The sequence below is a fragment of the Panthera tigris genome, chromosome C2 (genome assembly GCF_018350195.1).
Source record: "Panthera tigris isolate Pti1 chromosome C2, P.tigris_Pti1_mat1.1, whole genome shotgun sequence".
Lineage (NCBI taxonomy): Eukaryota > Metazoa > Chordata > Mammalia > Carnivora > Felidae > Panthera > Panthera tigris.
In genome coordinates, this window is record NC_056668.1 from 6,253,748 (window position 1) to 6,268,187 (window position 14,440).

The window sequence follows — 14,440 nt, forward strand, 5'->3', positions numbered from 1 at the left end:
GATCATTATTATTATTTTTTTTTTGGTAGGTGAAATGTTCATACTGTGGTTAGGCTTTAAAAGGGATGCCGTTGTCTCCTATAAATACATAGTGAAATACTTACAGATTAAATTTATGTTGTCTAGGATTTGCCTCAAAATAATTCATAGCTGGGGAACGGGATCAGAGGGCGGTGTGTAGAGAGAGACAGACAGGGTAGGAGTTGTTCATTAGTGAAGCTGGCTCACTGGTTCATGGAGATTCACTGCACTATTTTCTCTACGTTTGTGTATGTTTGACATTTTTTATAATAAAATCCTTTCAAAGGGAAAAATAAGAAAAGTTACATATTTTATGCCCTAAAGAGTTGAACCAGGTCAAGAAGACGAGCTAAATACACACTTTTCATCTCTTCCTGCCACAACCCCATGGAAATGACACACAACATATTTTAAAGCAATAACCCATAACTCCAGAAAGGATACCATGATCGTACCAGAACTTCCAAAGAATTTCTGGAAGATAAAAAGATCAAAAACAATGTTTCGGATTGATCGAGAAACCAGACACCAATAATCACAACCTAAATAACAGTGCAAAACAATTGCTGGTGACTTAACAGGAACAGGGAGAGAAACCCCAAGCTCAGAATCAATACACGTGGACAGCAGGAGCGGAGCCTTGGGACAGCTGTCTTCACATTTGGTTGAAACCATGGTCCTCAAACGTGGCCACACGTTGATCATCTGGGGAGCTTTGAACACTCCACTGCCCCAGCCACACCCATATGCGTGAAATCAGAATCGCAGACAGACAGGGACTCTGGTTTGGCCTGAGAAGGACCTTGTTCGCTCTGGCCTCAATCGTTGGTGATGACAGACTCTCTGTAACTTCCCTCCCGTCAGAACCCCACAGAAGTGATCAGTGAAGGACAGAAAGTGGACCCACAGAAGCAAAGAGCTGGGGAAAGTCACCAGCCAACAGTAGAGATTTGGGGACATTTGTTGAAGACAGAAAACAGGTGGAAGCATCTCTATGGGTGTCACAGAGCAGAAGAAGCCACAGCATGAGGTGCTTGGAGAAGCATTTGCCCCGGGGAACACAGGAGCAAGAGACACTTGAGCACAGGGGACTGGGTCATCAATCTCACCTGACTGCCCTCTCAACAGGACTCACAGCATCAGAGTCCAGCATTTTCCATCAGGCAGAAAGGCTGTGAATGAAAGACTTGAGAAGAAATGGGGCTGGGACACCTGGGGTAAATGCCAGTATCCCAGGTAATGCCCTTCCAAGGGGAAATTCTGGAATATGGGAGGCACTTAGTCAAATGACTCCCCTCAGAGTGAAACCTGGCAGTCGGCAAGTCCCACTGATTTACCCAGAGCCAGCCTTTCCGTTCAGGAAAGAAGCCTAACTACAGAAATGAATATCCACACAAAACAGTACGTTAATAAAATAATCCAGGCTCCAGCATCGTGAAGAAAGAACAAGAATGACAAGCAGACCAGCCCACCCTGTAGGCTTAGTTTAATATGCAGAAGAGACGATACTGTGTGCCCATAAAATAAGAATGTTACGAAAATGGGAAAAAAATCAGAAAACAGTAAGTGAAAATTTAAAAAGATAATTCCATCATACAAAATTCAGTAAAAGAGCTGGCAGATAAGGAAAATCTAGGGATATTGAGGAAATCTCCCCAAAACAGAGCCAGAAGACAGATGAAAAACACATGAAGGAAAAGAAGATGCCGAGGGAGTGTGCTATACAAAAGAATTTAAAACAATCTACTGGATCATTTCCCATAATGCAAATCATTCAACCCATGGCCTATCACCTATAATTTCTTCCTCATTCAGGATATACTCCTACCCCCTTACAGTCCTGTTTCAGCAGGAAAAATAAGATAGACTTTTATACTTCATGGTCATCCCGGGTACTGACCCAAGGAACAAAGGGATGGAACCTTTAAGGATGTGTTAGTAACCTGACTGTTCCAATCACTATGGCTGCATAAGATATTACTCCACAACCTAGTGGCTTAAGAAATGACAATACTGGGGCGCCTGTGTGGCTCAGTCGGTTAAGCTTCTGACTTGGGCTCAGGTCACGATCTCACTGTCCGTGAGTTCGAGCCCCGCATCGGGCTCTGTGCTGACTGCTCAGAACCTGGATCCTGTTTCAGATTCTGTGTCTCCCTCTCTCTCTCTCTGACCCTCCCCTGTTCATGCTCTGTCTCTCCCTGTCTCAAAAATAAATAAAACGTTAAAAAAAAAAAAAAAAAAAGAAATGACAATACTAGGGCGCCTGGGTGGCTTAGTTGGTGAAGCGTCCGACTTTGGCTCAGGTCATGATCTTGCGGTTTGAGTTCGAGCCCTGTGTTGGGCTCTGTGCTGACAGCTCAGAGTCTGGATTCTGTGTCTCCCTCTCTCTCTGCCCCTTCCCTGTTCATGCTCTGTTAAACGTTAAAAAATTAAAAAAAAAAAAATGACAATACTGGGGGGCACCTGGGTGGCTCAGTCAGTTAAGCATCTAACTCTTAATCTCAGCTCAGGTGTTGATCTTGGGGTGCTGGCTTCAAGCCCCACACTGGGTTCTGTGCTAGGCATGAAGCCTACTTCAAAAAAAGAAGAAGAAAAAAAAGAAATGACAATATTAATTTTGCTCACGAATCCACAATCTGGCAGGGGTTAGCCCATCTCCGCCACTCTTGACATCAACTAAGGTGGTTCAAAGGCTGGGGCTGGAGTGCTCTAAAGTCTCGCACGTATGTCTGCAGTTGGTGTCAACCAACAGCTGAGACGGCAACTGGGGTGTTGGCCAGAACCGCCCACATGTGGCCTCCCCATGTGGTGTGGGCTTCCTCACAACATGGCAGCCAGGTTCCAAGGAGCAGAGTGGGGAGATACAGACAGAAAGAGAACCAGTCACACAGCATCTCTTCCACCCCATTCCCTTTGTCAAGGTGGCACCATGGGAGGAGCAATAGATTCTACCTCTTCATGGGGAGTCACAAGTTTCTGGAAGAGCATATGGGACCGGAAATACTGCTGAAGCAATTCTGAGAAAATGCAATCTGCCACATTTACATAAATCACTAGCACCTGAGCTCGGGAAGGCATGGTCCCAAAGATCAAAGTTTCTGTTTTGGTACTCTGAAACTCATTTTCGAAGTCATCCAACACCAATTCTAGACACTGCTCTCTTTCCAGAAAATGGGCCAAAGTAAAGGGATAAATATCAGTCCTCCACGGCTCCCAAATGAGCTACTGCAACTCTACCCTACATCCAGGCTACAAGCTCACCCCTGCCAAACTGGCACTGTCTATGTAGACATTGTTGTCTTTTGGAAGCCATCTGCCCTGCTTTTAACATGGTTCCCCATCATGACCCAACCTCCGCCGAACTCTGACCTGATAACCTTGGAGCTGGTGAGTCCTCTTTCCTATGAATATTCCACAAACATGCCATGAGCATTCCTACATGTGGATTTTTCTTATTGGTTTTTTTTTTTTAATGTTTATTTATTGCACACCAGCAGAAGGGCAGACAGAGAGAATTCCAAGCAAGTTCCACACTGTCAGCGCAGAGCCCTGTTGGGGCTCGAACTCATGAACCGCGAGATCATGACCTGTACCAAAATCAAGAGTCGGACGCTTAACCGACTGAGCCACCCAGGCGCCCCAGTACTTTTTCTCTTGATTAACTGACTGACCTCAACTACAAGTATCCTGGATTGTGTTCTGAACCTGTTGTCTTTGATCTTGGACCCAGGTCTGTGGACAGCATCCAGACTTGAACCTTTGTTCCAGGCCTGAGGGAGGACTGTCCTTCCCTTTTGCCCCCAGCCAGCCCTGCACCTGTCACCCGTCAGCCAGCATTTCTTATCTGCCTTCTTCCTGCTCTCTGCTGCTGATGCACATGCTAGACCCTCCAAGGAACCAGCCTGGATCAAAATAAGTAACTGGATTTTCCAGACGATCAACGCTTGCCCCTCTAAACATCAAAATCTTTCTTGCCTTAACCAGTGGGGGGTAAAAAAAAAACTTTCTAAGATGTTCTACACTATATTCTTCTTAAACATAATATCCAGGAGTGCCTGGGTGGCTCAGTCGGTTGAGTGTCCGACTTCGGCTCAGGTCATGATCTCACAGTTCGTGAGTTCAAGCCCCGTGTCAGGCTCTGTGCTGACAGCTCAGAGCCTGGAGCCTGTTTCAAATTCTGTGTCTCCCTCTCTCTCTGACCCTCCCCATTCATGCTCTGTCTCTCTCTCTCTCTCTGCCAAAAATAAATAAACATTTTAAAAAATTTAAAAAAACATAATATCCAGAATAAACTTGGCCACCTTCAGGTAATAAACTGTCACCATTACCATTCTTTCTTGCTAAGTGAGGTGTTATTACAAGAAAAGAAAGAAAAAGAGAAATATACTGATATTTTTGCTCCTAGAAACTTAAATTCTAGAAAAGGCTAATATTCTCATATTGTATCCATTTATGTACCTCTGATAATAAATTAATTTTTTAATTTTTTTAATGTTTATTTATTTTTGAGAGGGAGAGAGAGACAGAGTGCGAGCAGGGGAGGAGCAGAGAGAGAGGGAGACACAGAATCGGAAGAAGGCTCCAGGCTCTGAGCTGTCAGCACAGAGCCCGATGCGGGGCTCGAACCCACGAACCGCGAGATCATGACCTGAGCCGAAGTCAGACACTTAACCGACTGAGCCACCCAGGTGCCCCGACAGTAAATTAATTTTATGATTAAAATAAGTACAGGGGCGCCTGGGTGGCTCAGTCGCTTAAGGGTTGGACTTCGGCTCAGGTCATAATCTCATGGGTCCGTGAGACTGAGCCCCAAGTCAGGCTCCGCACATCAGTGCAGAGATTCTCTTGGGATTCTCTGTCTCCCTCTCTCTCTCTCTGCACTCTGTCTCTCTCACTTCTGCACTCGTGCTCCATCAAAATAAATAAACATTAAAAATGAAATCAGTACAAAACCTGCCCATTCCAACTCAGATGTGCACAAATATGTAACATTTTTAGTTTCCATAACTGAACCATACTTCCTTATGAGCCCCGTTCCCACAAGTTGGAGGTGGGCATAGGGATGGACACGGAGACTAGGCAGAAGCTTGTCTCAGTCTGTTCTAATCAAAACTGGCCCCATTTTAGGTTGTCTCTGAGACTTGCAGCGTCTCTTGGTGGAGACAGCATCTAGCGTTAAGAGGGGGTGCACACCCGTTACCCTGTTGGTAAAAGGAGAAAGAGTCCCCTGACCCTCTGGAACCTCTTGCCCTAGTCTGAGGAGTGACTGGTCCTAACTAGTGGGGTGCCCGGGACCTGTGTGGCATGTACTGAACGTGGCCGGTGACGCTCATGGCCTCTGCTCCGTAGGTCAGATCTCGGCCATCTTCGCTTGTTGTCTGTCGATGCCAATGCCTTGAGGTGCCATCGGATCCTTGGCTCGACGGTCGGTCCCAGAGCCCGTGCTGTGGGATCAGCTGGGTCAGTAACGTTGAAGACTCGGAAGCAGGCTCCCTGGCTCTCGCTCTTCCCTCTGCTCCCGTCCCCTCTCTGGGTCTCACTCCTTGTGGAAGTGAGTGAAGTGCTCTCTTTGGCCCTTTGCCTGGATGGCGTGTCTGCCCTTTCAACTTACCACTGGCAATGCATTACTACTCTGGCTCCACGCTGAAGGGGGGCTTGACCGCGGGCTTTGAATGTCCCAGGCCACACCAAGGCCTCCTGCGCTGAGACTTTTCCGAACCTCAGACTTGTTTCTTCACCTTCCTAATATCCCCGAGGGGCACAGGGAGCCCAGAACCCCATCTGATTTCTCTTTCTCTCTCCCTTCCTCCTATCTCTACCCTCCTTCTCTGGGCCCGTTCCTCTGACCCTTTCTGTCTAACCATACAGAAGACAGCCTTAACTCATATATACCCACTCCGTTTTTGTGTTTTTAAAGGGATGGGGGAGAGGGGCAGAGGGAGAGAGTCCTAAGCAGGCCCCAAACTCAGGGCAGAGCCCAACACGGGGCTCGATCTCACGACCCTGGGATCATGACCTGAGCTGAAATCAAGAGTCAGATGCTTAATTGGCTGAAGCACCCAGGCACCAGTGCCCACTCCTTTTGACTGTGGTTTTGACTAAAACTCAGTGGTCTTGAGTCTAACAGGCTGGCCTCTTGGTGCATGTGTAAGAGGAGTGTTTGGTGCTTAATGAAATCTTTTTTTTTTCCCTCAACAAGCCAGGATTTCAAAACTTTTGTCAAGACTTTAAAAAAAAAGTTTTTAATGTTTATTAATTTTTGAGAGAAACAGAGCATGAGCAGGGGAGGGGCAGAAAGAGAGGGGAGACACAGAATCTGAAACAGGCTCCAGGCTCCGAGCTGTCAGCACAGAGCCTGACGCGGGGCTCAAACTCACGAGCCGTGAGATCATGACCTGAGCCGAAGTTGGGCACTTAACTGACGGAGCCACACAGCGCCCCTGTTTTGCCAAGACTTTAAAAAGTCAATCCTGACATTTAAAGCTGGACAGTGATGCCTTTGTTCTAGGCTTTACCACCCTGCACTCGTACTGTCGAAACACAGGCCTGTCTCGTCGAACCTCGTGCCACGTGGGAATGTTCTACCACACCGTGCAGTCATGTGGCCACCCTGAGCACTGGAAATATGGGCAGTGCCACGGGGGACTGAACGGTGCATTTCATTTTAATTAGTTTAGACCACAGCGTGGCTAGTGGCTGTCCTGGACCACGAGAAAAGCCAGCAAACTTCACGGCGCAGACCCGGGGGGACAGAACCTGCAGTGAGGGCAGCTGGCTTGCAAACCCCTCAGCAGTACTGTCCCCGTCACAATGGTTTGTTGCTCTGTTACAAGGTACTTTTTGGTGTCAGGGATGATCTAGAAGGATATGGCCTATTTCTGTTCCTGCCAGCATCTACAGAGTTTATTCAAAGAATGCTGAGCTTGCTCAACGTGTTTTATAGAAGAAATCCAGGCTGCTAAAAGCAAGTATTTATAGAGAGATTGGTATTGTGGTTCTCTTTAGGAGAAGGACCGAGAGCTTGAAATCAGGAACATCTATGCGAATCGGATACTTAAACATTTACATGACAAAGATTATCCGACAGGTACGCTTTATTTTTGCTCAAAATCTACTTGTAAGTATGTAGTCCTATGTTCCTATTTTATATCACGGAAATAATGGGTATTTTAAAAACATCAGTTTATTAGGCATTGAAACATTTTGTGATTCCAGAAGAACAATGAGCTGCGATATGGGGGAAATGTAGGAAGGACTGCACGTGCTCCCTGGTCCTCCCAGCCTCTGCTCAGTCCCGCGTGCCCTTTCTGCAGGCGGAGTGAGAGGGCCACCTTCCGGCTTGGAGGAGAGTGTCTGGCAAGCAGTGAACTTTCCAAGCGCATCTCTTAGTGTGTGGCTTGGTTTTTTTTAATATGTATAGATAATATATATTTTATATAATTATAGTGTATATAATTATATATATTTATATATTATATAATTATAGTGTATATAATTATGATTATATTTATATATTATATAATTATAGTGTATATAATTATGATTATATTTATATATTATATAATTATAGTGTATATAATTATGATTATAATTATATATTATATAATTATAATATATATTACATATATTATATAATATATATTTTAAATATATGTTTATATGTATTTATATAATTTATAATTTATTTTATTAATATATTTTATATATTTTATATTTGTACATTTGTATATATTTATATATATTAAATATATATATTTATATATATTATATATATATTTTAGAGAGACAGACCAAGCAGGGGAGGGGCAGAGAGAGAGTGAGGGAGGGAGGGAGAGGGGGGGAGAGAGAGAGAGAAAGAGAGAATCCCAAGCAGGCTCCGCACTGCCAGCACAGGGCCCGTGGGGCTCGATCCCACGAAACCTGAGATCATGACCTGAGCTGAAACCGAGTCGGACATTCAACTGACTGAGCCTCCCAGATGCCCCAAAATGCACCCATTTTAAGTATGCAATTCAGCAGGTTTTGACCAGTCAGTGCAGAACCTCTCCCTGCTCAGGAGGCCACCCACGCACCCCCTGCCATCACGAGTCCCTGTCCTTGTCCCTGGGACAACCACTGATTTATTTCCCTTGTCACAGCAGCTTCGTTTACCTGTTCTCAAGTTTCCCGTAGGTGGGATCACACAGCACGTGCTATTCGGTCGGCTTCTCGTGTCCAGCCTAATGCTTCGGAGACTCACCCATGCTGCTGCTGCCATCATCCGTGTGTCCCTCTTCATTGCTGAGTAGTACTTTTCCTTCAAGATGGGGTGTACTTATTCCCCCCACCCCCCCACCGCTACCCCCCAGATCTGCCAGCATCAGGCTTGGCTCAGAAGAGGTAGAATAGAAACACCCTGTTTTGGTAGAAAAAGTTACTACGTGCTCACTTTTAAAGGCAGTAATTTCAGGGGCACCGGGGTGGCTCCGCTGGTTAAGCACCTGACTCTTGATCTCAGCTCAGGTCGCCATCTCAAGGTCATGAGTTCAAGCCCTGCACTGGGCTCCATCCTGGGTGTGCAGCCTGCTTTAAATAAATACATAAATAAAGGCAACAACCTTGACATTTTCTCGCCTTCCTTTGTTTGCTTCTGCTGTGTAATCCAGAACAACAGCCAGCAGAGATGATCGTACCAGCCATGGGGCCATTTACATGGGATAACACTTTGAGGAAAGTGAGGTATAGATTTAGCGGTGGACGATCTAACCACTGGTTACCAAGAGCCCTGACGCTGGACGTCCCTGTGACTCACTCCCTCACGACTGTGTGTCTGTGGCGGGGACAGCGTGTCCTCCCAGAGCAACGTGGACCTAGCCTAAAGCCTCCTCGCTCTGGAGCCTAACACTTTGATTCGCGCAACCTTGGTGGCCCCAAAACAAGACAAAACAGGCAAAATGATAGGGAAGAAAGGAAACTGGCAAATGTTAAACATATATTGGAAGAAAAAATTTTAATATCTGGTATACTTTGTTTTACACAACGAATGTGTTATTTTCTCTGTAAAGTCAATATTGCACCCACACGTAAAATATGTTCCTTACACATAATGTACCTGTTCTGCAGTTTCTTCAACAAAATCTGTACAAGCAGACAGAAGTTTTTTGTTTACAAGCATGAAACACCAGGAAACCCAAAAATCAGAAGATGTCCCATCTTTGACAACTAAGGTACAACAAATTTGAATTCTTGCAGTGTCTAAACATATCTTTACAAAAATAGACTATGAACAGTCTTTTACTCTACACAGAAAGTATTTGTATTCAGTGAATAAAATACAATTTAAAACTATCTGTACCCAAAAAAATGTTTTTTGGTTTTTTTTTTTTTTTTTTGCTGCTTTCCTAAATTATAGGGTAAAAAGACAACTGGAAACATTGGTCATAAAGAAAAATCCACCGGAATGACCTGTGCGGTTCCTCCCTGTATCAGCAAACTACCAAACCAAGAGGAGTCCAAGAAAAAATACGAAGGTAATTTTAACTGCTTTTAAAAGTGTCCTTTACTCTTACCTGATCTTTTTAAGGTGTGAATTAGTGTGTGTGTGTGTGTGTGTGTGTGTGTGTGTGTGTGTGTGTGTGTGAAAGTACACATAAAACACATACATACAGGGGTGCCTGGGTGGCTCAGTCAGTTGAGCATCTGACTTCATTCAGCTCAGGTCATGATCTTGCAGTTTGTGAGTTCGAGGCCCACATCGGGCTCGCTGCTGTCAGCCTGTCAGTGCAAAGCCTGCTTAGGATCCTCTGTCCCCCTCTTTCTGCCCCTCCCCTGCGTCCCTGCGTGCACCTTCCCAAAAATTAGGGGGGAAAAATCATACAACATAAAGAATTATTATGAAATGAACACCTGTGTGGCCATTCTCCTGCTTAAGAACTAGGTCGTTTGGGGGCACCTGGGCGTCTCTGTTGGTCGAGCATCCAACTCCTGATTTCAGCTACGGTCATGATCCTGGGGTCATGGGATGGAGCCCCACGTCGGGGTCCGTGCTGAGCATGGAGCCTGTTGAGATTCTTTCTCTCTCTCCCCTTCTGCCGCCCTCCCCTACTCGCTCTCTCCAAAATAAAAAAAAAAATTTTTTTTTTTTTTTAATTTAAAAAGAGCTAGGACGTTAGTGTTGCCCAGAACACACGTGGGCCCTTCCTAAGCACTTCCCCGCCCCCCGCCCACCAGAAAACCACCAACATCTTCAGTTTGCTGCCGGTCACTCCCTTGCTGTTCCTCCCCATGTCCTGTCCTCGTACACATCTTTAAACAGTATGTTCCATTCTGACAAACTGAGTAGCAAACCCAAACCCAGCTGCGTAGAGGGCGACACTCCCGCTAACGAAGACTTGACGTGAAGACTCCAGGAGAAGGTGCACAGACTGGCTTCAGCCTCCCAGAATGCTCCTCCGGGAGCACCGAGGAGGCCACGCAGCTCCCTGGGAGGCTGGGGAGCACCGGAGCCGTGGCATCTACACTCCGCGACAGGGCCAGTCCGAATTCCCTGTGCTAAGATCAGCACACTCACCTCCAGCTCCTGGGGGGAGGTCCCAGCAGAACGCTCCTGGGGGGTGGAATGAGAGTCCCCAGCCAACCCAGGCTGCCACTCACGATGGAGAGGGCAGCACCTTCATCGGGCCACGGGGAGGACGGGCCGAGGACATCGGGGGCCCGGGAGCTTTGCAGAGCAGGGATCCCGGTGACACCAGCCCTTGATGCTTCAGCCTCTTTGCATCCGGGCTGGTCGCCCTCTGCCTCTGGCGCGCAGCTATCGTGCTGGGACCTCCCTTCCCCTGCAGGCTCCTGTCACCCCCTCCTCTGCTAGGTCTTATTCCTAAACCACATCCTCCTCCTCCTTGGCCAGTGCCATCATCTCTGAGAGCCACATCTTGGGAATGGGTGCATGTGGGGGAATGTGTTTACCTTCACCTGGAGACGTGATTCTGCCCTCGTACCTGATTAATAACTGGCTAGAAAGAAACTTCTAGGCTGGAGATGATTTCCCTCCTGAATTTTAAAGGCACTGCCCCACTGCGTGCATGCCACAGTATTGCTGCAGGGGAATGCGGAGTCCCTCACGGCCGGGTGAGCACAATCGCCGTGAGAGAACTGTCCCCCAGGGCCCCGGGTCACCTGCTCCCCCTCGGCAGAGTGGGGGGCTTCAGGAGAGGCTCTGGAGGGGCCACACCTTTGGTGTAGGGCCAGACTGGCTTTAGAATGTTTCTTTTTTTTTTTTTAATGTTTATTTATTTTTGAGAGAGAGAGAAACAGAGACAGCATGATTGGGAGAGGGGCAGAGAGAGGGAGACACAGAATCCAAAACAGGTTCCAGGCCGAGGCGTCAGCACAGAGCCTGACGCAAGGCTCGAGTTCATGAACTGTGAGATCATGACCTGAGCTGAAGTTGGACGCTTGACTGACTGAGCCACCCAGGCGCCCCTAGAACACGTTTCAATAGCACAAAGGCTTGGCACGACTCACCTGTAAAGCCACCTGTAAAGTGTCTGGTGCAGTGGGCAGAAGCCAACAACTCCATTTTCACTTCCTCCTGGGGTCACTGGTCTAAGTTTTCCGCTTGTCCTTTAGTCTGTTTGTAATTCGTATTCTCCTAGAAACTTCATCCGTTCATTTGACAAATGTCCATTGAGCATATACTGTGCCCTGGGTACTGCCCTGGGCACTGGGGGTACAGCGATGAAGACAAACCGCCCTGCCCGCACATGTGTCCGCTCCAGCGCAGACAGACAGACACTGTGTAAAACAAGTAAGGTGTGCAGTAGGTTGAGGGCGTGAAGTGAGGGTGGGAAGACAAGTGGAACAGAGGAGGCTAGGGAAGGGCAGCTGCGGTGGGGCGGGGGGAAGGGGCCAGCCACGCGGACCCCCGAGAAGAGCATTCCAGGCCAAGACCCCATGGCCCGGAGGACAGATGTCACGGGGTGGGGGCGGGGGGAGCCGAGGAGAGGGGAAGGGAGGCCAGATGTGGTACAGCTTTGTAGCATGCTGGGCACACGGGCCTTCTCTCCGGGGGGGAGACGGGGAGCCATGCCAGGATTCGAGTCAAGGAGGGACCAGACCCGCCTCCGTGGGCTGCCGTGCAGCCGGAAGGAGCCTCCCACCCCAGCCAGGGGGGAAGGTGACAGACCAGGGCTGGGAACAGCAGAGGCGCAAAATGAGCAGTCTCCCCCAACTCGCTCACATCTGCGTCAAGTATCACAGGGCACAGCTAACGGTCATTTAGAATTAACTAGAGTCTGCTGGCTTCTTCCCTCACCACGAATTCTTAAAACAACTTCTCTTGCTAGAATTCCTAGTTCCCTGGATCAAAACGAGTAATTTTATTTCTCAGTGTGTTCATGCGAGAAAATCCTCCAACTCTGTGCACGCGTGCCACTGTCCCCATTGTCCGTCCCAAATGGGCGGCCCGTCCTCGGGAGGCAGAGGGCAGGGCCTCCCGAGTGCCCGGGGAAGGACCGGGGAAGTTCGCCTTCAAGTGGCTTTTCCATTAACAACACACTGTGAACGTCCTTCCCCGTCAGCTCACGTGTACGCAGCCCATTCCCTGTAACCACCGCCCGGAATCCCCTCGACGGCACGTGCTATGGTTTCTGTAACCGTGACCCCTCGACAGACACCTGGGACGCTTCACCATGACCAAACCGTGCCGCAGTACACATCCTGGGTGTGTGTTTATCGCGTTCGGTCCTAGAAGCCAAGTTGTTGACCATGTCGCCATCCAGAAAACGCTGTACCATTGACACACCCACCAATGGGGACCCGGAGGTTCCAATTTCCCTATATTCTCACCGAACCTGGAAATCACTTGCCCACTTGGATGGGTGAAAAATGCTCTCGTTGTTTTAACTGGTACCACACCCAGCTGGTAATGATGAACATCCGCTGATAATTTCTTAGCAAATGTTACTTCTTCTTTCATAATTTGGGTTCATAAATCTATTTACCCGGTATGTTCTAGGAAAGCCGAGCATTTCAGACTCGTTATCGGCACCTTCCCCTGTGTTCTAATGTTGGATGCGTTTGGTTTCTCACCTCTCGTTGTCCCTTTCATGTGCCTGTCGGGAGATGTCAGTAAGTGTGCTACATGTGCCACCTTGAAATAGAAACCCACTGGATTTAAAGATCACCAAACAGGAGCGCCCGGGTGGCTCAGTCGGTCTGATCTCACAGTTTGTGGGTTCGAGCCCAGCATCGGGCTCTGGACTGATGGCTCAGAGCCTGGAGCCTGCTTCGGATTCTGTGTCTCCCTCTTTCTCTCTCTGCTCCTCCCCTGCTCATGCTGTCTCTCTCTCTTGCTCTCTCTCAAATATAAATAAACGTTAAAAAATTTTTTACAAAAAAAGAAAAGAAAAGGTTAACGGTGCCTACCGCTTGCTGGAAGAACCCGGGGTGAGGTTTTTGCCCTCTTCTTTATACCTTATACTTTCCTGGCTGGCTTAAACTGTTCTCCAGGAGGATATATCATCTTTATAACCAGGAACATAACAGCTTTGGGGCCGCTGTTTAGTCAAAACTGGCAATGACCCCCAGAGACTGAAGATGCAAATGGCCAGACCTCAGACAAAAATAGAAGCTGACCCACAGGCTGCAGCAGGCCGGCCCCGGAAACCCTTTCCCGCCGGGCAGGTACAATCCGCAGCCCAGGACGCCAGCCGGCTGGACGGTCACACGGCACCTCTAGGAACGACCCAGGAGGCCAAGCGAGGACTTCCCTAACAGCTGGCCCAGAATGGCCAGGATTCGATGGATAACCTGCCGCCTCCCTGGTTTTTGGTTCTTCTGTCCCCTTGGCGGCAACCAGACAAAGGCGAATCCGTACCCCCTGATTAATCGATCGCTGAGGGGGCCCCGCTGCCAGCTGCCCACGGCTCTTCCAGGCCTATCGCCCCCATCAGGGCCTGCCTGCAGCCCTTCCTTTTCTCCGGCCGAAGCTTCCCTCCTCCCCTGCCTGCCTTTGGGTCTCTGCCAAAGTGCAGGTGACGCGGCGGACTACCTCGCGGTGGCAAATTCATTTAGTCCCACAACTTGAACGGTTCTGTTAAGCCAAAGGGGACCATGAGGACAACCTATGAGGAAAAGGTTATGGCACTGGGGGGTCTACTGGCAGTGGGGTGAGGGAAAGAGACAAGCATGTCTCCGGCTTCTGGCTTGGGGTTCTGACCGCGAGCTGATGCCATCCGTGGAGTCAGTAAAGGGAAGGGACACACGGGAGAGGTATGTGTTGGGGTCTTCGGGAGACAGACGTGGTGGGACGGACAGAGGAGGGTTAGAAGATTCTGGAGGCGCGGGACAGGCCAGGGGAGACCAGCCGCGGATGGGGAGGCACCCCGGGGCCGGGAACAGCCGGAGCCATCACCCTGAGCCTCAAGGTGCAAAGGGAGAA

General features: G+C 48.5%; 2 protein-coding genes across 7 annotated transcripts in view; one reads left to right on the forward strand and one right to left on the reverse strand.

Moving 5' to 3' along the window:
* LCA5L (lebercilin LCA5 like) overlaps positions 1 to 14,440 on the forward strand; it is a 48,285-nt gene that overhangs the window by 32,435 nt on the left and 1,410 nt on the right. For 4 of the 5 annotated variants that reach the window (XM_042998436.1, XM_042998435.1, XM_042998437.1 and 1 more), the window contains 3 exons: positions 7,027 to 7,108; positions 9,124 to 9,227; positions 9,413 to 9,530. In XM_042998436.1, the coding sequence (XP_042854370.1) occupies positions 7,027 to 7,108; positions 9,124 to 9,227; positions 9,413 to 9,530 (304 nt within the window). Of the gene's footprint in view, positions 1 to 5,370; positions 5,620 to 7,026; positions 7,109 to 9,123; positions 9,228 to 9,412; positions 9,531 to 14,440 lie in introns of those variants that run through there. The other variant, XM_042998439.1, reaches the window with a different exon arrangement.
* The window catches only part of GET1 (guided entry of tail-anchored proteins factor 1), an 84,786-nt gene that overhangs the window by 25,792 nt on the left and 44,554 nt on the right, over positions 1 to 14,440 (reverse strand). The gene's annotated exons all lie outside the window — the stretch shown is intronic.